At 39.1% G+C, this 27,256-nt stretch overlaps 1 protein-coding gene across 1 annotated transcript in view; it reads right to left on the bottom strand.

Annotated features, from left to right (window-relative positions):
• LOC140737548 (uncharacterized) overlaps positions 1-15,705 on the bottom strand; it is a 40,539-nt gene extending 24,834 nt beyond the window's left edge. The window contains exons 1-6 of the mRNA XM_073063994.1: positions 15,588-15,705; positions 13,427-13,509; positions 11,230-11,293; positions 6,291-6,461; positions 5,114-5,191; positions 3,533-3,573 (exon numbers count right to left, since the gene is read on the bottom strand). Coding sequence (XP_072920095.1) covers positions 3,533-3,573; positions 5,114-5,191; positions 6,291-6,461; positions 11,230-11,293; positions 13,427-13,509; positions 15,588-15,705 — 555 coding nt within the window. The remainder of the gene's footprint in view (positions 1-3,532; positions 3,574-5,113; positions 5,192-6,290; positions 6,462-11,229; positions 11,294-13,426; positions 13,510-15,587) is intronic.
• Between the last annotated feature and the right edge of the window lie 11,551 nt (positions 15,706-27,256).

Below are 27,256 nucleotides of genomic sequence, written 5' to 3'. Positions count from 1 at the left end.
CAAAAACACCAACTTTCACGACATGTGCCAGTGATACTAAACCTGTGATTCTGGTCCTGATATGCCTTGTCTGCTTGTATTGCCACTTTTAGGGAGATATGGATGGATCCCAAGATCCTTCCTTGCATCAATGCTGTTAAACCCATTAGACCATAAGATACAGGAGCAGAATTATGGGCCATTCAGCCCATTGAGTCTGTTCTGCCATTCCATGATGACTGATTATTTTTATCCCTCTCAACCCCATTCTCCTGCCTTATCCCTGTAACCTTTGACACCCTGACTGAAAGTACACAGTTAAGGATCCATTCCCTTACATTTAGTCTCCCAAAATGCAAGCTATCACATTTTTCTGAATTAAAAGTTATCTGCCATTTCTTGGCCTGTAACTGTATTTGATTCCTATGCTCTCTTTTGTGAAAAAAAATTTGTCACTATGTGGTAAATTAATTTGCACCGAGGTTACTTTTCAGATGAATGAGGTTATTCCAAACACTAAAAAAAAAAAAAAAAAAAAAATTATTGAAAATGTGATTTGATACAATGGCATTGTGTATTACCAGATGTAGATTTTCAGTGAAAGGAGGAGATTATGAAAATAGTTTGGTTAGTAACTGTGCATGTTGAACAAAATGGTAAACAATATGCATGCTCTTTTGTGTGGAAAAGTTGGAAAATTTATTTTTCTTATATGCCTAATGTATGTAGAGCAGATCTTCAATTAAACTGCATTTAACATTTATTAAAAAACTTCTTCAATAAATAGCAGAAGAACAAGTGCACTTCACCTGGGCAGGAAGATCAAATCTCAGGAGAGACTGGAAGAGGCAAAAGTGTAGGCGTTGCACGACATGAATCCCCACATGATTACAGGGACTGCAGTCACCCACTCCCCCATTGCCCCCCCCTTTTCCAACCCCATTCTCAACCCTCCTGGCCACAGATACTTCAGTCAATGTCACTGTTTTACAGGAAGCATTGTAAGTTATTAATTTTGGCTTTTAACTTGAAAGAGCTGCTGAATCTTAACGAGAGTTATGGTTCTGTTGGGTAGCAACAACCAACTGAAGGACAGATTTAAGCAAGTATTACATAACCTCAAATTAATCACAATAACTAGAATGTACAAGTTTAATATACTGATTAAATCTTTGATTTACAGGTACTTAACTATCATTCATCACAGATGTAACTGGTGAATAAATATTTTATGAATGAAGTAAATCATAGTTTGTGTCCAGGAACCTAACTTTCCTCACATATTTTCTGTCCTGCATTTCACACTAGCTGTGAAAATGATTGAGGTTATGGTTTCTTATCGGAGAACTGGAATTCTGTATATTAAACATTCAGAATCAGAATCAGGTTTATTATCACCGACATGTGTCATGGAATTTGTAAACTTAGCAGTAGCAGTTCAATGCAATACATAATATAGAAAGAAAAATAATAATAATAAATAATAATAATCAATCTACAGTATACATGTATTGAATAGACTAAAATTGTGCAATAAACAGAAACAATTGTATATTTAAAAAGTTAGGTAGTGTTCATGGGTTCAATGCCCTTTTAGGAAACAGATGGCAGAGTGGAAAAGCTGTTCCTCTGCAAATAGTGATTCCTGGGTTTTACCTTTCCTGTACTTCTGTAGTGAGAGTCATTTTACAGGGGACAGAGCACATCTGTATGTATAATCAATCCAAAATTAAGTAAAATTAAATGCATGGTATAAGTAGATGGCATGTCAATGAAGTCATAACATTTAGTGATATTATATCCACTCATTAGCAAAACTGGCAGTTACTGTGCATGTTCCAAGAAAGACTACAGATGCTGGAAATCTGAATCAACACATAAAAATTGCTGAAGGAATTCAGCAGATTAGGCAGCAATCAATGTTATAGTTCAAAACCCTTCATCAGGATACTCAATGAAGATTCTCGGTCTGAAATGTTGACTATTCATTTTCCTCCATAGGTGATAGATAGCTCACCAACAGAGTTCCTCCATCATTTTGTGTGTGTTGATTCAGCTACTGGCCATTACAGGGGAGCATTGTCTGGCCATATGATCTGTCTTTGGTCACCCTGCTTCAGACACCACTCCTCATTTCCATCCTTCTGCTCTCCCTGTCCTTCCCACAATTCATTGCATTTCTTACAAAGCTCAGAGAAGGCAAGGACAGCACATTTCTTTCCCTGAAGACTATTATTGAACTAAAAATGCTTTTACAACAATATAGTAGCTTTGTGGTTATTGATAAATGTTTTAAACTATTCCAGATTTATTCCAAATTTACATTTTTTTCCAAATATGAGCACTGCTGTTAAGATGGCTATTCTTAAATCAATTCAACCATTCTGATAAAGGATGGGTACAGAACTCCAGGATTTTGGCCCAGTTCAAATAAACAGCGATTTATTTCCAAATAAGAATAGTGTGCATCTTGGAGGCCTTGATAATCGTGGTCCTGTGATTTAAACTTTCTAGTTGCTATGCTGGGATTTGGCTATCAGTGCAGCAACCCAATAACTACATTACCTGAATAAGGATCCTTTGTTGCCTGTAATGAATGCTTTTCCCTCCTGTGAAGAAAAGCCCCTAGAAACCTAGCTCTCTCAAAGAAGACATGAGGATATCTGCAGATGCTGGAAATTCAAGCAACACACACAAAATGCTGGTGGAACGCAGCAGGCCAGGCAGCAGCTGGTGGCCTGCTGTGTTCCAACAGCATTTTGTGTGTGTTTCTCTCAAAGAAGACGTGGATTTTCCATTATTATCAACTCTTGAAATAATTAAATGATTGCATCAATAATGTGGAATCCTTCACATCAAAGAGTTTATCCACAAAGATAAAATGTGGTCAAAATATGATGATGTTTTTCTTACTTTCAGACAGCAGTCTTCATTCTACTACCAAAAAATTATGGGTTAATTCAACCAAAATTATTGTTCATCAGTTAATTATTATTATATAAATACTAATATATAAAATCTTATTAATATATATAATTTATTCTTTTTATTACAGGCTCAAAGGCTTTAAACCATACAGAGAGTATGGTTTCTCATATTCATAAACAAAAAACAGACACTTCAGTAATTTACATTTCTCAAGTCAGCGTCTGTAATAACATCAGAAAGTGCTGGAAACATGTAAAGGATCAAGCAGTATCTATTGAAGGTAAGACAGCGCAATTGTTTCATTTCAAAGACCTGTCATCAAAATTGGAAAGTAAGGTAGTAAGTTAGCTTTAAGTTACAAAAGGGCTACACGTGTGGAGTTTGAGGGGACAAAGGGATCTCTCTCAGAGGATGAGGCCAGGGTTTCCCAGGTGATTATAGCATTTAAAGAGATACCTGTTTAATAAACTAATGAGCAAAGATAGAGAAGCTAAACAAACATGTGAAACTGGTATTGTAGTTTCTGCTTGATAGTTAGCATGGTACCAAATATAAACTGAATTATCATTGAAACATCATTTTGATTCCAAGTGCTAAAATGTTGACCTAATTGTTGTGATCTTACCTTTTGTCTTTCTTTATTCTGCTCATCACCTTCATTATTACCTAGAGATTGACATGATTAATAAATGAATTAAATATTGAATTAACAATCTTAAATTAAGGATTAAAGGCATTTAATCTGAACTGTTTGAGATATCTGAGGTCACACAGTGTTGCTTAGTACAGTATGGTCATCTGAAGTCAAGAAGCATCAGTTAATATTGCATGTGTTCTGCACTCTCGAACAATGTCCACTCCCCATGTACTCTTTAAATGTATTGTTCTACACTGTGATCCTGGAGGTGCCTGTAATGTAAAATACAGGTTACCAAGAATGGGCTATTAGGCTTTAACCAAACCCAGCTGAAATGATTAAATGAACCATTTTCAAGTCAGAATCAGAATCAGGTTTATTATCACTGACATGTGTCATGAAATTTCTTAGCTTAGCAGCAGCAGTGCAAGACAATGCATGATAATATCGAAAGAGAAAAAAAAGTAAATTAATTACAGTAAGTACACATATGTATATGAAATACTTAGATTAAAAATAGTGAAAAACAGAAAAAATATAAAGAAAGTGAGGCAATGTTTATGGGTTCAATGTCCATTTAGGAATTGGATGGCAGGGGAGACAAGACACTGCTTGAAGATGTCATGGATACTACGGAGGCTAGTACCCAAGATGGAGCTGACTAACTTTACAACTTTCTGTAGCTTCTTTCAGTCCTGTGCAGCAGCTCCTCCCCCCATACCAGACAGTGACGCAGCCTGTCAGAATGCTCTCCAAGGTACATCTGCAGTGTAGAAGTTTGAGTGTTTTAGGTGACAAACCATATCTCCTCAAACTCCTGATGCAATCTTGCCTTCTTCACAGCTACATCAATATGTTGGAACCAGATTAGATCCTCAGAGATTTTGACATCCAGGAACTTGAAGTTGCTCACTCTCTCCACTTCCGATCCCTCTATGAGGATTTGTTCATGTTCCCTCGTCTTACCCTTCCTGAAGTCCACAATCAGCTCTATCGTCTTGAGTGCAATGTTGTTGCTGCGACACCACTCATCCAGCTGCTATATCCTGCTCCTGTACACCCTCTCATCTCCATCTGAGGTTCTACCAACAATGGGTATATCATTAGCAAATTTATAGATGGTGTTTGAGCCATACCTAGCTACACAGTCATGGGAATAAAGAGAGTAGCGAAGAGTAGAGGAAGTGGTACCTCAATAATTTGAGCACCGAGTACAATCTCTTATTCACTGGCAAGGTGCTGTTAACCATGAGTTAAGAAGACATGTGGGTGAAATGTAATTAACAGGTGGCCATCCAGTGGCGTGTACTCATTTACTAGATGGTAACAACTTGGGGGAGATTTGACAACTTCTATACTGTATTGGGACGTTTTGTTTTGTGCCTGATTTTCTCATAATTTCTCAATGGAAGCAAAGAGTTGAACTGCATAGACCCAGTGTTCTCCTGTGGTTCATAGCATACACCCCAGAGCACCTGGTGCCATCTGGAGAGTTCACCTTTCAGACTGCATGTAGAATAAGAATTGAAGTAGTATGTACTCAATATCTATTGAGGTATAGTTTCTTACCCAAGGATTTGGTAGCCTCTTGAGTTTCATTGCAGTTCTCCACAGATTCAATGACTACTTCAGGCAAAGATGATTCATCTGTGGGAGCAATAAGGACTTCACTGCACTCACTCATTTGAACAGATCTTGCAGGTACCAAAGAGGACATTGAGAATTCACATCACTTAATTTGAACCAAAGAAGACTCACCTGACTAACAGACACTAACAATTAAATTTAGTTAATATTTATTCACTTCCTACAAAACAATTACCAAAAGAAGGAAATTTAGCTTTCACATTCATCAGCTTCTCTTAACTCTGAGGGTGCTGTAAGCTTGGGCCATTTAAGGGTTCTTTTATGCTTTGTCACATTTGTAGATAATTGATAGTTTTATTTTTCAATGTATGTTATTTAAGAAACTCTGAACAAATCTTCCTCTTCTGCTAAAACTGCTCAGCACCCACTCCTCCTAAAGGATCCACAGAACTTTATGCTGTGACTCCTGATTCTTATCAGTATTTTAACACTGTATATCAAACATACATCACTCATATTAGGTTTAAATAAAATAATAATAATAATAATAATTATTATTATTATTATTATTATTATTATTATTATTATTATTATTAGTAGTAGTAGTAGTAGTAGTAGTAGTACCTTATTGATCCTGGATGGGAAATTATTTTATTATAACAGCAATATTTTAAAACACAATTAGCAATAATAATATTAATAATAACTAATAACAAAGTACAGAACAATAATATACGTAATAATTTACCAGTGTGCAATACTGTACAGTAATAATGTACAAAATAAAAGAGACTATTGTACTATGGTGTGTGTTCTCCTGTCACACAGAGATGAACTGTTGTATATGCTCATTACATTATTTACACAGGGTACCGTACAGAAACAAATCACCCAATTCAGGTGCTTCACTGTCACCTTAGGTTTCGTACAGTGAAGGAGAAAGGATCTGTCGATTGTAATTGAGCAACAATTTTTATCCTGTTTTTAAAGGGTATATTTGTATAATGAATCCAAAAATGATTAGTCAAATCAAGGGCAGTATTTTCTTCTTTCTACTATCTGAATAGGGCAAGGACCTAATGCCCAGTGAGTACTCATATCACCAAACGCACAGGGATCATTGCCCATGGGCAGCAGGGTGCCATTTGTTTCTTCTCACCTGCATGCTCTGCCTTGCATGGTTCTGTCTGCTCAGGTTCGTTGTTTGTGTCCTCTGGGACGTAGGCACAGGCACTGCTATTTCCCGATGTGTGTGTGAGAGACTCAGATTGCTGTATGCCCCTGTCTCTTTCGGATCCACTAGCACTGGTGGGAAGTGACTCTTCCAGGCCTAAAATGACAGGAAGAGAACAAAACTTAAAAAGCTGGCTCCAAAGTAAACTTCCATGATAGTGCGTACACTGTTTTTATGGGAATGAGAACAACAGAGTGGACATGAAGGCAAGGCGATAGCTGTATGAAGCTCTGGCTTCACTTTCCCTGCCTGTGTCTGCACAGATGACCAGTATGGCAAACACCTCTTTAACCTGTGGCTTTCTCTGTATCTAGATATTCTGCAGCCATGTCACTGTATTGTAAAACACTATTGAAAGAAGGGAGACCAAAGTTCTCTTGTAGTCATCTAAATAAGTGCTTTGCTGAAACATGGGCACATGAGGGAGTTCATGACAGAGAAATATATAATTCGAGGCCATGCCATCGATCTGCAGTAACCATGGAATAACTGGAGAGGCAACACACTGAGGCAGCAAACCTGTGTTGCCTCCCAACACCTGATACTCTTCAACATTCCTGCCCTGTCAGATCTATTAAAGTGGTGTGCTTCTCCTGAAGTTGTCCTACAAGCTTTGTTCTCAGCGCAAAACTGACAGCAAAACCCAGCATGGCCTACTTGAAGGACGGTGTCTTGAAATGCCAAAAAGTTCTGAATACCTCCTTCAGACACAAGCAGAGAGCTTGTGGTGTGTCAGTCCTTCACATACCACAGACATGGTGTCATATTAATTCTCAGTAAATTTTTCTTTGATAGCTAACCTGATGAATAAGAGGAGATGAGCTGTTTGAAATAAAGCAGCATGGCAGGCCTTTGAAGAATCCCTGAAGCAAACCGGTGATGTCGAGTTGAGAGGTCCAGGTAAAGATGGTGCCATTGTACATCAGCAACTCTCAGCGGGCTGCAGGAGCTTGTACCAATTTTCCTCTTAAATAGACTCCTATTGAACTAGTTTTGCTGCATTCTGAAGCATGTAAATTTCCTCTTAACGACGGGCAATGAAATTGCATCAATGATATTCAGATCTGATGTTCAATGGTTAAATGCAGAGCAGTTAAGCACGGCACCGTTAAGGATCAACGTCGAGGCTACGGCGGAAAACAGGGCAAGAAAGGCGGGATTCAAACCAGGCTGAAGTGCAGGGGGTTGGGGCCTCCTCTGCCTACCATCTTGTGGGCAAATGTACAATCACTTGAAAATCAGATTGATGATCTCAGGGCAAGGCTGCTGTACCAGAGGCAGACGAGGCAGATCTCAATTGTTTGTTGCACTGAGACTTGGTTATCGGATGTGGCTATCCGATCAGAAGCCATTACGATGTTCAGAATGGATCGAACCTCAAACTCTGGGAAAGAAAGAGGTGGCAGCGTATGCTTTTTAGTCAGTTTTCATTGGTGCATGGATGTTGACTTCTTGTTCCACTGACTTAGAACAACTAACAATTAAATGTGGACCATTCTGCTTGCCTCACCCGTGATCCTGACTGCAGTTTACATACCACCAAAGGCCAGTTAGAAGCAAGCACTCGTGAAACTGCATGATGTTGTCTGTGAACAAGAAACAGCCCATCCCAATAAACTTCAAATTATACTCGGCGACTTTAGCCAGGCCTCATTGAAGAAAACCCTGTCCAATTATCACCAGCATGTAATCTGGTGCACCAGAGGTCCCAACACACAAGACCACTGCTACACTATGATAAGGAACACCTATCGTTCCTTCCTGAGACCATATTTTGGCAAGTCAGATCATATGGGTGTACTCCCGCTACCTGCATACAGACAGAGCCTAAAAAGCAAGTCTCTTACAGAGAGTGAATCCCAGGAAAACACCTGGTCTAGACACTGACGATCTGAGCCGACCAACTGGCTGGTGTATTCATGGATATCTTCAAGCAGAGTGCACTACCCACGTGCTTCAAGCAGGCTTCAATCAATGGCCAAGAAGAGTGTGGTAACCTTCCTTAATGACCGTTTCCCAGTGGCACTTACACCCACACTGATGAAGTGTTTTGAGAGACTGGTGTTGAAGCACATCAGCTCCTGTCTGAGTGGCAACTTGGATCTGCTCCAATTCACCTACTGAAGCAACAGGTCCACAGCAAATGCAGTCTCATTGGCTCTTCACACAACCCTGGAGCATCGAGACTGCAAAAGCGCATACATCAGGATGCTCTTTATCGATTATAGCTCAGTATTTAACACCATCTTTCCCTCAAAACTAATCAGTAAACTCCAACACCTGGGCCTCAATAACCCTTGTGCGATTGGATCCTGGATTTTCTCACTTGTAGACCCCAGTCAGTTCGGATTGGCAAAAGCATCTCCTCCATGATCTCCATCAGCACAAGAGCACTGCAGGTATGTGTACTTAGTCCCTGCTCTACCTGCTTTACACCTATGACTGTGTGGTTAAGTACAGCTCCAATGCCATATACAAGTTTGCCGACGACACCTCTACTGTGGACAGTATCAAAGGAGATGATGAATCAGCATACAGGAGGGAGATTAAATACTTTGCTGAGTGGTGTGATAACAACAACCACTCACTCAGTATCAGTAAGACCGAGGAACTGATTATAAACTTCAGGAGAGGGAAACCAGGAGTCCATAAGCCAGTAATCATCAGTGGATCAGAGGTGGAGAGGGTCAGTAACTTTAAATTCCTGGATGTCACTGTCTCAGAGGACCTGTCCTGGAACCATCATATAAATATAATTGCAAAGAAAGCACAACAGCATCTCTACTTCCTCAGGAGTCTACGGATGTTTGGCATGTCATCAAAAACCTTGGCAAACTTCTATAAATGTGTGGTGGAACGTGTGCTGACTGGCTGAATTATGGCCTGGTATGGGAACACCAATGGCTTTGAATGGAAAATCCTACAAAAGGTAGTGGATTCGGCCTAGTACATCACAGGTAAAACCCTCCCAACCATTGACCACATTTACATGAAATGTTGCTGTAGAAAAGCAGCATCCATCATCAAAATCCTCACCACCCAGGCCATGCTCTTTTCTCACTGCTGCCATCAGGTAGAAGGTTCAAGAGCCTCAGGATTTGCACCACCAGGTTCAAGAACAGTTACTACCCCTCAACCATCAGGCTCTTGAACAAAAGGGGATAACTACACTCTTTTAAGGACTGATATATTGTTATTTCATACATGTTGCTTATTAGTATTTATTTATATCTGCATTTGCAGTTTGTTTACAGTTAATAGTCACTGATGTTTACAGTTTACAATTACTGTTCTATAGTACACCCACAGAAAAAGAATCTCAGGGTTATATGTGGTGACATGTATGTGCTCTGATAATAAATTTTACCTTTGATTTCGATGTGGTTGGCAAAACTAACTATGAACTCTCTGTGATAGGCAGAACATAGCAACAAGGATGAATATGTTAGAATTAAATATTGACTGATAATAGCAGCAAAATTCACTGGAGTAGCAGCTTCAGGTTTCAACAAGGGTGCTGCAGTTGATATGTGACTGAATAGAAATTCATCCAATTAGCACCCAGCGTAGTATATAAACAAAACAGCAGTAACAGTCTGTGTGAAACTTAGGAAAATGCATTAATAACTAACATTGGCTGTGGGCAATAATCTATGTAGAAAGAAAACAGGAAAAGCAGTCACAAAGTTCAAACAGATTAAGAAGATGTTTAATAATCTGCAGCAAATCTGCCAGGCTACATGAAAGTAACTCTAAACCAAGTAAACGTCATTTATCAGCAATACAAAATGTTTGTTACTTCTACTTCATAATTAATTTACCAGAAACTTTGGTTCCTCGGGTGTTTTGGCACCATTTCTACTCAGAGAAAAGAGTAAATAACAGGGAGGAAGTAATCATGTTGTGTTATAATATTTCGTTGACAACTACAAGAAAATTCTACTAAAAGTTTTTTTTTATACTATCTTGCTGTACCTATGTATGTACAGAACAATGAGTTTGGACAGCACACAAATAAAGATCTCTACTATACATGTGACAGGAATAAACCAAATACAAGTTACTCCAATAATATTGAGCTGGAATATGTGAAGCAATCAGTGAGATGTACAAAATCCAGCATCAGCCTCTGGGTTTGCACGTGCACACTGATGAATAAAACCAAAGTAGAAGTCTCAGTGATTTGCAGCTCCACCACAGGAAGCAGTCATTAGTAGAAATCATTGAACTCATGAGAACTCAATACATATATATTTTTTACTGAAAAATACCCTGAAAATGCCTGCTGTTTGAGGTCAATGCTTTACACAGCATACTAAACCATAATTACTATTTTACAAATGGTCTGTTTCTAAAAATCTGATATTAATTGTTGGCATTTGAGTGTTTTTTCTAGTTAATTTTCATAAGTTTGCTGCAATCTTTATTCATAATCTAAAAAATGTTTAAGGTTAATTAATATTTGAGTTTTTAAAAATGAAAATCAAAAATAAGGTAAGGAAGAACATATGGAGAGAGTGAAACAGGATTCCTTTAATATTCCTTGCAGATTATTTCCAGCATTTCCTGTCCTTACTTTGGAATTCAAGCATTCATTCTTTTGTGCAACAGACTTTTAGTTCCAAGTTTGCCATCTCTGAGAATTGGCTTCTCAACTAGTTTGACCATATCATTGGACAGCAGAGATCAGAAACCCAATACTGAAGCAATTAAGAAATGCAAAATCCAAAACACAATGAGTGACACTAATCATCTTTATTGAAGGTCAGCAATATATCTACCTTATCTCTGAGCTGCCAACCACAAACTTAGCCAATTATCAAACATATCTTTAAGTAATAACCATCCAGCCATATCCTACTACCTTTATGTTCCAGATCCTTGAAGCCGCTCTCCTGAGTTAATGGGTGGGTTGGAGTGGCAATTTCCTGTGAATTGAATAACATGTTTTAGAAATAAAACATTATAAAAGTCTGAACACAGTGATGCTAATATATAGTGAATTGTACATTACAGAAAAACTATTTCATAATGCTTTGGCGAGCAGACCAAACTTCATTTATTTTCCTTTTCATTCCTATCTTTCTATAGCCATGTTAGCCTTTTGGAAATCTAAGAGCTTGTCTAACCACGCCATTTGTCACTGTCCCACCAGCTTTTTTATGCTTTTGTAATCAAATTTTTCCAAAACCCTCCATAACACATAGGATAGACAAAGGTGAGTCAGTGGATGTTGTGTACTTGGACTTTCAGAAAGCCTTTGACAAGGTGCTGTACCTGAGAATTCTAAACAAGCTAAGAGCCCATGGTATTCAATGGTTCTGGAAAGATACTAGCATGGATGTAAGATTGCCTGACTGGCAGAAGGCAAAGAGTGGGAATAAAGGGGGCCTTTTCTAGTTGGCTGCCGTGTCTAGTGGTGTTATGAGGATTGGTGTTGGCTCACATTATATGTTAATGATCTGGATGGACAGAGTTAATGAAAATGAATTAACGGCAGATTAACTGTCACCCGGTAACACTCAAAACTACAGTGATGAAATGCTTTGAGAAGTTGGTCATAGCTAGAATGAACTCCTGCCTCAGCAAGAACCTGCACCCACTGCAATTTGCTTATTGTCTTGATAAGTCAATGGTAGACACAATCTCAATGGCTCTTCACACAGATTACCTGGACAACACAAATACCTATGTCAGGATGCTGTTCTTTGACTATCGCTCTGCATTTAACACCATCATTCCCACAGACCTGATCAATAAGCTACAGAACCTGGGCCTCTGTACCTCCCTCTGCAATTGGATCATTGACTTCCTAACCAGAAGATCACAAACTGTGTGGATTGGTGATAACATCTACTGCTCGCTGACAATCAACACTGGCGCACCTTAGCCCACTGCTCTACTCCCTCTATAGCCATGACTGTGTGGCTAGGCACAGCTCAAATACCATCTATAAATCTGCTGACGATACAACCATTATTTGTAAAATCTCAGGTGATGACGAAAGGGCGTACAGGAGTGAGATATGCCGACAAGTGGAGTGGTGTTGCAGCAGCTACCTTTCACTCAATGTCAGTAAGACGAAAGAGCTGATTGTGGACTTGAGGAAAAGTAAGACGAGAGAACACAAACCAATCCTCAGAGGGATCAGAAGTGGACAGAATGAGAAATTTTAAGTTTCTGGGTGTCGAAATCTCTGTGGATCTAACCTGGTCCCAACATATTGATGCAGCTATAAAGAAGGCGAGACAGCGGCTATATTTCATCAGGAGTTTGAGGAGATTTGGTTTATCACCTACACCACTCAAACTTCCATACTGTAGATATACCATGGAGAGTAATCTGACAGGCTGCATCACTGTCTGGTATGGGCAGAGTATGTGATTCAGTATTACATATTTATTAAAATTGCTTTACAGTTGTTACCTCAAATAAAATACATTTTGAGAGGTACGTATGAATTTTATTAGAGGTTCACATTTAATTGATGCAACAATAATAATTAAAGGTTTGTAAATATTTATATCCTAATCATATCCTGGACATAATTTAACCATGGCAATGATGATGACAATATTATGACTCCCTACATTAATATGAGGCATCAAAAAGTAAAGGGTTATCTTAAGGCAGATGAAGATAGCTTATGTTCTCCCAGAGATAAGGAGATGACGACACCGTGAAACATTGCTGCATGACAAAAAAAAAAATCGAATAAGAATTTTTTTGCAAATCCATGCATTATAAAATGTATGTATTTCATCTCCCTCCTGGAGATTTCTGGCACTAAAATTAACTCCTGGGAATAAAATCCAATCTTCAAATTTGGAATGAGAAATTGACAGAACAGATTCCACAAATGTTGTCAAATCCAATTATCACTTCCACTAAATTTTATACATTAGAAAATTAGCACAACTGGACAATCACAACTATCAGATACTTCTCCAATTAGTGAAGACAAAAATTAAAAAAACCACACTCCTTTTGGCTGGAAAAACTAACTGCTATTTTATCTATTGCAGTATTGATATTTCATTTCTATAACTCAACTTCCCTACCATACTTCTGGATTTTCTTGTTTGCGCAGTCTTTGTGGCTCCTTGTAGATCTGCTGTCACAAAGCTTGGAAAATCAGGAGCTCCTAGGGACAAATGAAGTTACTTTGTCATTGCTCATAGATACTCCAGTAGCATAAAAGTTTATTCATTTCATCACAATAACAAATAACTCCCTTCTGAACCAGAGCAATTTGCTGAGGATTTAACAAAACAAATTGATAAAAGTACAGTGGTATATATAGATTTTAGATTCCCTATGGTAGGTTCATTAAGAAATTCATGAGGTATGAGATCCAGGGAAACTTGGCTGCATGGATTCAGTTTCGGCTTGCCCACAGAAAGCAGAGGGTGGTAGTAATGGTGTATATTCTGCCTGGATGTCGGTCACCAGTGGAGTTCCACAGGGATCTGTTCTGGGACTCCTGCTCTTTGTGATTTTTGTAAATGACTTGGATGAGGACATGGAAGGATGGGTTATTAATTCTGCAGATGACACAATTATTGGTGTTGAGGATAGCACAGAAGTTTCTTGTAGATTACAATGTGACACTTATAGGGCTGAGAAGTGGCAAATGGAGTTCAATCGGGAAAAGTATGAAGTGATTCATTTTGAAAAGTCAAATTTGAAGGCAGAATGCAGGGTTAATGGCACAATTCTTAGCTGTGTGGAGGAATAGAGGGATTTTGTGGTCCATGTCCATAGATCCCACAAAGTTATCATGCAAGTTGAGAGAGTGTTTAAGAAGGTGTATGTTGTGTTGGCCTTCATTAATTGAGGGATTGAGTTAAGAGCTGCAAGGTAATGTTGTAACTCTCTAAAACCCTGGTTAGATCACACTCAGAGTTTTGTGTGTGATTCTGGTCCTCTCATGGGAAGGATGTAGAGACTTTAAAGAGATTTGACAGGAGTCTGCCTGGACCAGATAGCATGTCTTATGAGGAAAAGTTGAGTAAGCTAGGGCTTTTCTCTTTGGGGTGAAGGTGGATTAGAGGTGACTTGACAGGTGTACAAGATGATAAGAGGCATTAATCAAGTGGATAGCCGGAGACTTTTTCCGAGGGCGGAAATGGCTAATGCAAGAGGGCATGGTTTTTAGGTGACTGGAGATATCAGAGGTAGATTTGTTTATTTACACAGAAAGTGGTGGGTGCGTGGAATGTGCTGCCAGGGGTGCTGGTAAAGGCAGATACAATGGAGACATTTAGGAGACTCTTCAATAGGCACCTGATGAAAGGAAAATTGAGGATTATGTGGGAGGAAATCATTAGATTGATCGTAGAGTAGATCAGAACGTCTGCACAATATTGTGGGCAGAAAGGCCTGTACTGTGCTGTACCATTCTATTTTCTATGTAATGTGATCAATTTTCCTTTCCTGGCTAAGCTCTAAATCAACATAATGCAAAGTCAAACAATTATCAGCTCAAACTCTTCCACATATGGCAAAAAAAATGATCAGTTTAAATGTTGAAGAAGTAAGCTCAAGTTGAAATTAGTTAGACAGCTTTCACACATCGTAACTAGTTACTTGGATTTTTGCTCTGCTGTTCAAGCTAGTCATCTGTTCTTAGGTCAGAGGATCAAACGGCCACTGACTATTTGGTCTTCCTCTAAATGAGCACAGGTTTTCTTTGAGAAAAGCAACATCAACCCATTCAACTGAGCAAGATGGAACTGAGGAACACAAATTCCATGTCTTCTGATCAATCCTTTGTGTTGAATAATTAACATGGAACCAGCCTAAAGGATATTATTTAAATACTTAGTGATGTTTTTCTCTCTTCTCACAGAGCAGTTAACTCATTTCTAGAGTATGGTCTAATGACAGCAGATTATACAGTTGATTACTTTTCAGTGGTAGCTTGGAACAGTAGGGTTGGAAGCCATACAAATCATGGTTGGTATCATAGGTTGGTATTCATCCTATTGTCAACTGACATTTATCTGTGGGCAGTGAATGCAGTGAGCTATTGAAAGCCTTGATTTTTTTCTTAATCAGTCTCTATTTCCATGAAGCCAACTACACTATCAGCTGTTGAAATTCTTGTGATCAGCTAACACAATAAAGATGGAGGGCCAAAGCCTGCAGTTACTTCCAGCTCAATTGCTCATTGCAACTATAGTATAACCTTATTAACTATTCACATGCAAAGCCTCTTACTCAGTGGAGATTTCCCAGTGGATTTTGTGTCCTTCTTTAGCACAGGAAGGTTCTTTAGGAGCGCAGCTGATTTTTTTGGCTGTGGTCGCTGGGCCCGATCCTTTCCACATTGATCCATTATAAGATTTGTCACTATGTAACACCGGCCCTGTTTGAAAAGCAAACAATGGTGGTGATGGTATGTGATGAATGGACATAACAGCAAATGTTGATCTTTTCATAGTTAGCAGAGGATGTGATGTGTCAATTAGATCATTCCAATTAGGATGAAAATTAGGACGTTTCCATTTTATATGTGGAGTATTCTTAGTGCATGAGAGTTTTGTATTTGCTCACATAGGGTCTCATATCATGGTGAATGCTCAGAGCAAACATGTTTATTCTTACAAACAAACACAATTATTGAGTATTTTAGTTTTTCATTTACTGACAAAACATAGACATTTAGAGCTGTACTGTAAAACCCTGTCAATCTGGTACGCTCAATCCTTGATGGTGGCAGACTGGCAGATTTTCCAGACTATGGGATGATTGTGACAACAACATTTTGAACAGTACCAGCGAACTTGTAATTGTTTATTACATGCCAGCCTGAACTCCCAGAAAACCAGGAAATGCTGTTGCCGGTTCAAAACACTGAACAGTTTAGCAGTAGAAGATTCTGTCTGGCTGGCTTTGAGGGACATGACCAATTAACCTACAAAGACTTCCAACAGACTTCCCTAGCAATCGTGTTTTGAACCATACCAGATCAGGATGTTTTATCAGTATCAATTCAAATCCCAGAGTATATAAGCTGGCATTCTGAGGAGACGACATCCTCAACTGTGCACTGATGATGATTTCTCAATTGGAGCCAAAATGTCTGCAAACATTTTGTCAAGCTCAGTGGTCAAACAAACCTCCAAATAGCCAACCCAAGCTACCAATATTCCACAAAATTTCAAACCTATGTATATTCTTGTGTTCTGATGTTCCTTTTCCAGAAAACAAAGAATAAGCTTGAAACAGTAGCATAGCGGTTAGCATACCGCTATTACCGCGTAGGCAACCTGGGTTCAATTGCCACCGCTGTCTGAAATGAGTTTGTATGTTCACCCCATAAGTTTTCTCCAGGTGCTCCAGTTTCCTCCCATATTCCAAAGACATATCGGTTAGTAGGTCACATGGCTGTAATAGGATGGCGTGAGGTCGTTGGGCCGGAAGGGCCTATTATTGTGTGGTATCTCAAAAATAATAATAAAAATAAATAAGACAAGTCACAAGAGATACCTTCCGCAATGTGAAGGGAACACTAAGGCACAGAGCAACTTTAACTTTGGCCTAGCCTGTAATAAAATGCACAATATCTGCTCAGCTGCCTGTTAATACTCCTTACAAATTCTATTTTCATTTAACAAGCGGCTGAACCATTATATTAATTTTCAAACTAAGCAGAATTTTTAGTATTTCACTGCAAGGTGCTGGAGTCTGATTCTCAATTTCTGCTTCCTTCACATTGTTTAATTAAAGGTTTACCAAGTGCAAATTAAATAAAATACTTTATTTCAGCCCCCATGTGGAAGTCTGTGGTATGCCTTGTCATATCCAATAGCATTAGCTAAAGCATTGTTCCTTTCTGAGCTTCTCACTCCAGGAAACATAAACTACTTTGCACTGTAATGAAGCAATCTTTCCCTTGCTTTGATTTTTTCATGAGTTTTCTACACAATTTGTTCCCTCCCATGACAATGTCGAATTGTGTCTCAGACTCTTATCATTTCATTAACACAGTGGCTTATCTGTCACCTTTGCTCTTCTGTTACCATAACAGTTGATGCTGCTCTAACTCACAAAGATGATTTATTGGAGTAAAAATTTATTATATTTTGACTGTTTCGGAGACGTAAAACTGGCACAACAATCATAAATATAGTGGTGCTAAGTGCCCAATACATTTGAATGCCCTTTGGCCCAGCTAAATTCAACCAGGTCTTTTTGCTGGGCACCATGATTGATAGATTGCTCACAATTTTGGACCTATTTCCAAATATATCTCTTATTGATAACTTTCCATCAGTCAGTGAGTTATACTGGCCATTAGCTTACATCTGACTTCAGGACAATTAGTTTATAACAAGGTCAATTTACTCAAAAATCAGTCTATTGAAGAGGAGTCAAAACAGTACTTAACAACAAACATAGGTGCAACTTTTCCCAATGAAAGCAAGGCAAGTTTGCAAAAATATGCAAAGGCCAGAGATTATTTCTTACAAATTATATGTGTCAAAGCAATCTTAGTTGCTTTCAGCAAAGAGATTACCAGCTTTAATATCTCTATCGAGACCCTTCATTCAATTCTGACAAAGAGTCTCAGCCCAAAATGTTGACCGTTTAATCCTTTCTACAGATGGGGCGGGACCTGCTGCATTCCTTCAGCATTTTGTGTGTGTTACCCTTTGACCTATCATGCCCATGATAACCAACACTAATCCTGTACTAATCCCATTTCATTTTTCCCCACAGTGCGCCCAAATTCTGCCTCTTGCATATACTCAAGGGATAATTTACCATGATTAACTTACTGACTCACGTGTCTTTGGGACAGAAGAGGAACCTCAGGTAGTCACAGAAAGAAGACAGATAGATAGATAGATACTTTATTGATCCCAGATGATATCACTGTGTCACAGTGGCACAGGTAACAAATAAACAAATATTAGAAGTGCACAGTAACAAATATACAAATATTAGGAGAGAAGTAAAAAAGAATAAAAAAACAATTATCTCAAACAGTTTAGCAGGAGGGGTTCATCACTTCCCTGAATATAATGGTTGACTCATTATAGAGCCTAATGTCCGAGGGCCAACATGCAGACTCCACACTGACAGAATGGAATAAGATAACCAGAGCTGTAAATGAGGAGCACCACTGCAGAGGACTCGGGCTTATTCATACACTCCTAACAGTGAACTCTCCACCATTTGCGCCCAAGCAAGGCATTGAACTTCCTGGAACCCACCAATTACACATACTTCGATTCAGTCTTCACAAAGCAGGGCACAAGTAACCTCTCAGATATGTTCAGGAACCAACAGCAAGGGAAGGATTGAATGAAATCATGACCACTAAAGAAATAGTGCTGGAGAAATTAGTGGAACTAAAGAATAACAAATCCCCAAGGCCTAGTGATCTATTATTCCAGAATACTGGAGGAAGAAGCCCTGCAAATAATAGATGCATTGGTGGTTATCTTTCAATATTCTTTAAACTCTGGAACAATTCATACAGATCACAGCTGGCAAATTTTATTTTTTAAACTAAGGAAAGAGGAAAAAATCAGGAATTACAGACGAATATCCTTCATGTCAGTCAATGGAAAAATGCTAGTATCAATGATAAAAGTTACAATTACAGTGCATGTGAAAAGTATTAATGTGACAGAACAAAGTAAGTATTGGTTTCGAAAGTGAAATCAAACCAAACAAATCTATTTGAATTTTTCTTGAGGTTGCAGCTAGTAGAATCGGTAAGAGAGAACCATTTGCTGTATAGCACAAAACATAAAAAATTACTATAACTTTCAAAAATAAATAAATTGTGTCAAAGGAGTGCAGAAATCTATATGCACTATAACTGCAGCTGGTCAGGGCCATGGTGAGACCTCTTTGCGCAACTTTAGTCTACCTATCTGAGGAAGTGACAGTTTACCAAGCTGATTCCTGGGATGGCAACATTGATGTACAAGGAAAGATTCAGTCTACATTCACTAACGTACAGAAGGATGAAAGGGGATCTCATAAAAAACATTTTAAATTCAAACAGACAGGGCACCAGAAGGGAGTTCCCAGTGGCTGGAGACCACGAGCTCACAGTCTCAAAATGCAGGGATCTGGGTTCAGATAAAATGTTTGCACCCAGAAGGTGGTGACCTTGTAGAATTCTCTACTGTAGAAGGCAGATGAAGTCAAAACATTAAATCTATTCAAAAAGGGGTAAATATATTTTTAATGCTAAAGGAGTCATAGGATACTGAGAGAAGGCAGCATAAGGGTCTGTAATGAATAAGGAGCCATGATTATGCTGTTGGTGCATAAATGGCTGAATAGTCTACCCATAATCCTCTCCTCTCTGTTTCTGAGTTTTCTAATAACAGTAACTTTCCTGTTCCCTGCCAGCTATAAGTCAACCAGTCAATTTTATTGACTTGGTGATTTCCTTTCATTGAACTGAGGGTAGTTAAAACTTTATTAGAGCTATCCATCGTCTGCAGCAAGACCTAAATGGTCGGCAACAGCAGAGAGAACAGCGGTGTGCACAATGATACCTCTTCATTGTGAGCTTCTCTCGCGCATGACTAACGCCATGTATGATAGGCTATAAGCCTTCGGAAACAATTGCTTACTTTATCTGCAGCCCCAGATCAATCATACTGCAAAGAAAAAAAAACTCCTTGCAAAAAGGCCCTAAATAGGAAATCTATTCGGGGGTGGGGGGAGGGAGGGAGAGGGAGAGGGAGAGGGAGGAGAGAGAGATGCCCATTGTAAAATTCAGTCAAACCTTACTTGACAGGTGCCAGAACAGGTGAAATCCCTTTCATAGGCCACTTTTCCAACTTGTAGTCAACTTACAAAAATTAAAACTTACAATATCAATGATCACACGTCTTTCTGTGTGGTAATGTGCTGCTAATTAAAAGATGTGATAGAACCCACGGCGCTTTTAAAGAGACAAGGTAATAGAGGCACAGCTGTCTGATTTATGAAGAAATTTCTGCTTTTAAATATTGTGGTGCAAAATTGGTCCTGTTTACTTTAGCATGATTTGAACCATTTTAGACAAATATCTCTTAATTTTAATGGACATCAAACAGCACAATGAACCAATGTCAATAACATGACAATTTTTTTTTAGGAAAAGTGTACAGTTGATGTTTCGGGCCAAGACCCTTCATCAGGAAGACTGGAGGGAAAAGATGAGGAGTCAGAGTAAGAAGGTGGGATGAGGGGAGGAGGAAACACAAGGTGGTAGGTGAAATGGGGGTGGGGGAGGGGTGAAGTAAAGAGTTGGGAAGTTGATTGGTGGAAGAGATACAGAACTGGAGAAAGGGGAAATCTGATAGCAGAAGGACAGAAGGTCATGGAAGAAAGAAAAAAGGAGAGGAGCACCAAAAGGAGGTGATGTGCAGGTAGGGAGATAGGGAGTGAGGGGGAAATGGGAATAGGGAATTGTGGAGGCGGGCAATACCAGAAGTTCGAGAAATCAGTGTGGTGTAACTTCTCCGTAACTTCCACCATCTCCAACAGGATCCGACCACAAAGCACATCTTTCCCTCCCCCGCCCCCCACTTTCTACAGGGATCGCTCCCAACACGACTCCCTTGTCCATTCATTCTTTCACCCCTCCCCACTGATCTCTCTCCAGCAAGCAGAACAAGAGCTACACCTCCTCCCTCACGACCATCCAGGGCCCCAAACAGTCCTTTCAGGTGAGGAGACACTTCACCTGTGAGTCCGTTGGGGTCATCTACTACATCTGATGCTTCCAGTGTGGCCTCCTGTATATTGGTGAGACCCAACATAGATTGAGAGACCACTTCATCAACCATCTATGCTCCATCCACCAGAGAAAGTGGGATCTCCCAGTGGCCACCCATTTTAATTCCACTTCCAATTCCGACATGTCAGTCCATGGCCTCCTCTGCTGTCACGATGAGGCCATACTGGAGGGGCATTGCACAGCTTGTTGTCCATTGATCCTGTTTACAGTTACTGTTCTTTAGATTTGCTAAGTATGCCGGCAGAAAAACAAACTCGGGGTTATATGTGGTGACATGTATGTACTTACTTCACTTTGGACTTGGAACTTTTAATGCTCAGTTGAGAAATTGAGAAACAAGTTTCCTAGGCCTGTGTTATGAATATTATGGAAACTGCACACAACTCATTGTCAGATCCCCCCCCCCCACCCCACAGCCTGCCCCAACCTCGAATCCCAACCCTGCTACTTTCAGTTAGGAAGAGCTAGCCTAAAAACCCCAAGTCAGTGGTTGGTAAGTTGATAGAGAAGATCCTGAGAGGCAGGATTTATGAACATTTGGAGAGGCATAATATGGTTAGGGCAGGTCATGCCTTACGAGCCTGATTGAATTTTTTGAGGATGTGACTAAACACATTGATGAAGGTAGAGCCATAGATGTAGTGTATATGGATTTGAGCAAGGCATTTGACAAGGTACCTCATGCAAGGCTTATTGAGAAAGTAAGGAGGCATGGGATCCAAGGAGACATTGCTTTGTGGATCTAGAACTGGCTTGCCCACAGAAGGCAAAGAGTGGTTGTAGATGGGTCATATTCTGCATGGAGGTCGGTGACCAGTGGTGTGCCTCAGGGATCTGTTCTGGGACCCCTACTCTTCGTGATTTTTATAAATGACCTGCATGAGGAAGTGGAGGGATGGGTTGGTAAATTTGCTAATGACACAAAGGTTGGGGGTGTTGTGGATAGTGTGGAGGGCTGTCAGAATTTACAGCAGGACATTGATAGGATGCAAAATTGTGCTGAGAAGTGGCAGATGGAGTTCAACCCAGATAAGTGTGAGGTGGTTCATTTTGGTAGGTCAAATATGATGGCAGAATATAGCATTAATAATAAGACTCTTGGCAGTGTGGAGGATCAGAGGGATCTTGGGGTCCGAGTCCATAGGACACTCAAAGCTGCTGTGCAGGTTGACTCTGTGGTTAAGAAAGCATACGGTGCATTGGTCTTCATCAATAGTGGGATTGAGTTTAAGAGCTGAGAGGTAATGTTGCAGCTTTATAAGACCCTGGTCAGACCCCACTTGGAGTACTGTGCTCAGTTCTGGTCACCTCACTACAGGAAGGATGTGGAAACCATAGAAAGGGTGCAGAGGAGATTTACAAGGATGTTGCCTGGATTGGGGAGCACGCCTTATGAGAATAGGTTGAGTGAACTCGGCCTTTTCTCCTTGGAGTGACGGAGGATGAGAGGTGACCTGATAGAGGTGTACAAGATAATGAGCAGCATTGATCATGTGGATAGTGAGAGGCTTTTTCCCAGGGCTGAAATGGTTAGCACAAGAGGGCATAGTTTTAAGGTGCTTGAAAGTAGGTACAGAGGAGATATCAGGGGTAAGTTGTTTTTTAAGCAGAGAGTGGGGAGTGCGTGGAATGGGCTGCCGGTGCTGGCAGTGGAGGCGGAAACAATTGGGTTTTTTAAGAGACTCCTGGATAGGTACATGGAGCTTAGGAAAATAGAGGGCTATGGGTAAGCCTAGGTAGTTCTAAGGTAAGGACATATTTGGCACAGCTTTGTGGGCCAAAGGGCCTGTATTGTGCTGTAGGTTTTCTATGTTTCTATGTTCATGGAGAGGAATCATATAAGTAAATTTGTGCTTTATTTTCAACTCCAATAATTACACATGGTTAACGTGAGAAACTGTGTTACAGGCCCAAGAATTTCATGCTGTGCACATTTGAAAATCACTTCCCAGTAATCTCCATTCAAAGGCTCTGTGTACCATTACTTTAGTGCATGTTTATATGGTCTGGGCAATTTCTAATCCATTCTGTTTAATTAATCAAACGATGCACATTATGGTTATCTTTATACCCTAATCACTTTAATTACTTTGCCTAATAAAACACTGCATATTGTCTAACTCTGAAAGATGTGAAGGACTAAATTGTACTTACTGAATTAACAATAACTATGAAACAGGAGTTGCAGCTTTCTGGAACAACTGCTGTTCCTGATCTGTGAAAGAACCAGAAACATAATTGTACAAGCTGCGTGGAAAATAGTGATTTAAGTTCAATTGTCAAATGTTCTACAGGACCGAAAGTTGCTATTGATGGTTGTTGAACTGTTCTGTAATTAGGAACTGCCAGGATATCAGCAGCCAATATAAATTCCTCGAAATACTGCTGTGCTCCCATATCACACTCTCAAATTGCATGCTGTTATGTGCTCTTTCGCTTTTATGAGGTACTCACTGAAATCAATGTTCCACATCATTGCGTGGAATGATTCTATCTGCGGACACAGTATTTTCTCTGTAATTGCAGATGACTGTTGACATTAAAATAGTTGGAAAAAAAGTCTTATTTATACATTTAGATTTAAAGAATCAATAATATTTCATTAGATATTTAATAATTTGATAATTAATCTGCAGGTCTCAAGGACTTTGAGCATTGAAACCTGTGAAATTTCTCAAATTCAAAGAAAATTATATTTTCCAGGGGTGATGTAGAACAGGTGATATCAGCTTAAATGTCATCGTGCGACTGTACCCGTATTAATTTCATGCGAAGTCCTATAAATTTATAAAAAAAAGACTAAAATGGCAATCACAGACTAACCAATAATACTTACTGGGTTGAACGTGTGCCTGGATGTCAAGCTAAAGGCTGATTTATACTTGTGTGTATGGACTACGCCGCAGCCTACGCTGTAGCCCTGGTTCTCACTTCTGCATTGCTCTACGCCGCAGCGAGCATGCATTGGTGTGTACCAAAACGCTAATTGGTGGTGGGATTTCTATGCCACTGTGTTGAGTTTCTTTGTGAGAGACATGGACGAGGAAATGCATTTCAAACATTTTCGCATGTCGGCAGGTAGATTTGACGATTTTGTTCATCTATTTCATATCGGTGTACGCACAGCCTACAAACATGGTGGAGAAGAAGCAACCAGAAATGTGTAGGAGGAAGTGCGATGCTACCAAGCGGACCAATCACAGTTGTTGCAGTCTGCATCGTTGCGATGTATAAGTTACTTTTTTGGGGAGGTGCACGTCAACCTACGGTGTAGGGTACGGCGTAGGGTACATGGTACCTACAGCGTAGATGCAACGCACAAGTATAAATCAGCCTTAAGGGTAGTTTCTGGCTTTACAGAATTCATTATATCTGTATAGTGTATAATATTCATTATCCAAAGACAAACATATAAGTGATGTGTTTCAGGGTTAATAATACCATGACTCTCCTTATCAACAAATGTTACTGAAGGAAGGAGCCAAACAGGGAGAAAGCAAGGATTTAAAAATATCACTCTCAGAAAATCAGGGAAGGAAAATAATGTCCTCTATAAGGAAAACCAAAAAATGTCTATTTATGCATTAATGACATTTCTACAAACTTAATGGCCTATATATTTTAATAATTTCAGAAGCTGCATTATTGACGATTTTAAGAAAGACTACTTTTTAGTCACAGTAAAACAAATTTCCAACCTGTAGTACCGTAGCAGGGAACTGTGGGAAAGCATTGTCAGTTTTTCTGCTGTCCAAGATGTAAATATTGGGAGTGACCTGTTAGAAATATGATTAGTAATAATTGGATACTGATACTTACATAAGGACAATCTTTTTTTAGAAATTAATAATATACTTTAGAGGATATAGCTCTTCTGCTTCATTGATTTTAATGTTATCATCACCAGTTCCCTCATGATTTCAGTGGAATGTACAAAAGTAATGCAATTACTATAATCATACTGTATAGGTTTTGTGTTTACTGTTTTGGATCTGCATTATAAATGATAAAAATCATGACCTGTACTGAAGTCTAAACCTTGAGATAAATCACACTGCACAGCAACACACAATAAAGCAAAGAAGAAAATCAAAATAGTATGTGAAAAGCAGAAGTCAGTCATTCCATTTTTGCATTTGTTATCCTTTTCAATAAGGTCATTACTCGTTTTTGACCACTTTCCTGCACTGACCCTTGATACTCAGTTTCCAAAGATCATCAAATTCTGATATGAACATACTCAGTGACTCCCTTGTCCATTCATCCTTTCATCCCTCCCCATTGATCTCCCTCCAGGCACTTATTCTTGCAAGCGGAACAAATGCTCCACCGGCCGCTTACACCTCCTCCCTCACTACCATCCAGGGCCCCAAACAGTCCTTTCAGGTGAAGTGACACTTCACCTGTGAATCTGTTGGGGTCATCTACTATATCACTGCCTCCTACCAATCAGCCAATGCTCTAATCATCTTAGTAACTTGCCTGTAATACCACGGGCTCTTAACTTGGTTAGCAGCCTCGTGTGTGGCACCTTGTCAAAGGCCTTCTGAAACTATTTGCCATAGTTAAGAGTGAATGTCTGAAATTGAACCATAACTTACTTATTTTCAATGCTAGGCAGAAAGCATATCTTTGATTATTAGCATCCTAAATATAGTTGAGTCACACAGTAAATGCAATCCAATCATCAGTGGAGAAAGGAACATTTTTTTAAAAGTTCATTTTTCAAAAACAAAATATGTGCCTAAACTTACACAACTATTAACTTTATGCCTACTATAAAATGGCACCTACAGTATATTGCTTTGGAGAATCTCTTAAAGTTTTCAAAGCAAGATTAACAGCTTTAAAGGAAAGCTAAAGGCTAAGTCTCGTCCCCCCTGTTCATGTGGGGAAGTTCCTAGCAATCAAGCCTGTCAATTGCACTCCATAAGTCTTCTCTAATAATAATAACTAATAATTAAAAAATGGTGCTACCCAAGAGTTTGCATTCTACAAAAGTGAAAAGTTATGGCTAAAGGTAACTTCACAGTTACTGGAACTTTAAATAAAAACAAAACATGCTAGAAGTATTCAGCAAGATAGACATCTATAGAGAGAAAGCAGTTTATGTGTCTAGCTTCATATTAGTAACCATTGTATGTTTCAATGAGACAGATCTCTTCACGTGGGAAGGTTTTCTCCCTTGCTTAAACAAAATCTCTGTAGAGGCTGTCTACCAACCTTAAGTTATTAACTTTGTCCATAGTTGCCTAACATAAGGGATCTGCCTGAGGAGAACCTTGTCAGAAAAAGTTTATGGTGAAATGCTTGCATAAAATCTGCATCGTCACCTGCATTTGTACCTCTTCTAACAAAGTGGACTTCTCATAAGAACAACATCATGTCACTCTTTACTAGCAAAATGCATCACATTTCAAGGCACAACAGTTTCAATTATAATGATTCATATCATTATAACATATATTCAGACACTAAATTGGTAATTACCTCTAAATTTAACACTGATTAATATTCATCCTCTTTAAATGCACTTACAGATTTCTAAATACTCTTGAGATCTTTTGTTCTCCAGTTAGTTCTTGCTATTTCATTTTCCATTTACTTTCTCTTGACCAGCTTACTAATGTTACTTTTAACCGATAATATTTTGGGAACAGTTAACTGATTTTTCAAAACTTCAGTACAATCCAGTATTACGATTGTAACTTCAGTACAAAGCAGTATCGAATCTATTTGGAAAATGTTGTCTTTAATCTTTCTCTTTTCTTGACCTGTAATGTTCCCCTCACAGAGGCAAACAGAATTAGAATCAGATTTAATATCACCGGCATATGGTGAGAAATTTGTTAACATCACGGCAGCAGTGCAATGAAATACAGGATAAATAAATATAGAGAAAAATAAATAAGTTATATTAAATATATATATGTCTATTAAATAGTTAAGTTAAAGTAAGTCGTACAAAATAGCAGAAATAAAAAAGTTGTGACACAGTGTTCATTGGGTTAATATCCATTTAGAAATTGGATGGCAGAGGGGAAGAAGGTGTTCCTGAATCGCTGATGTTGTGTTCTTTATACGTACCGTGGGTTACTAAGAACAAACCATATTCTGGAAGAACATAACT

The sequence above is a fragment of the Hemitrygon akajei genome, chromosome 13, assembly GCF_048418815.1.
Source record: "Hemitrygon akajei chromosome 13, sHemAka1.3, whole genome shotgun sequence".
Classification (NCBI taxonomy): Eukaryota; Metazoa; Chordata; class Chondrichthyes; order Myliobatiformes; family Dasyatidae; genus Hemitrygon; species Hemitrygon akajei.
This window is presented reverse-complemented; position numbering and strand designations above follow the sequence as displayed.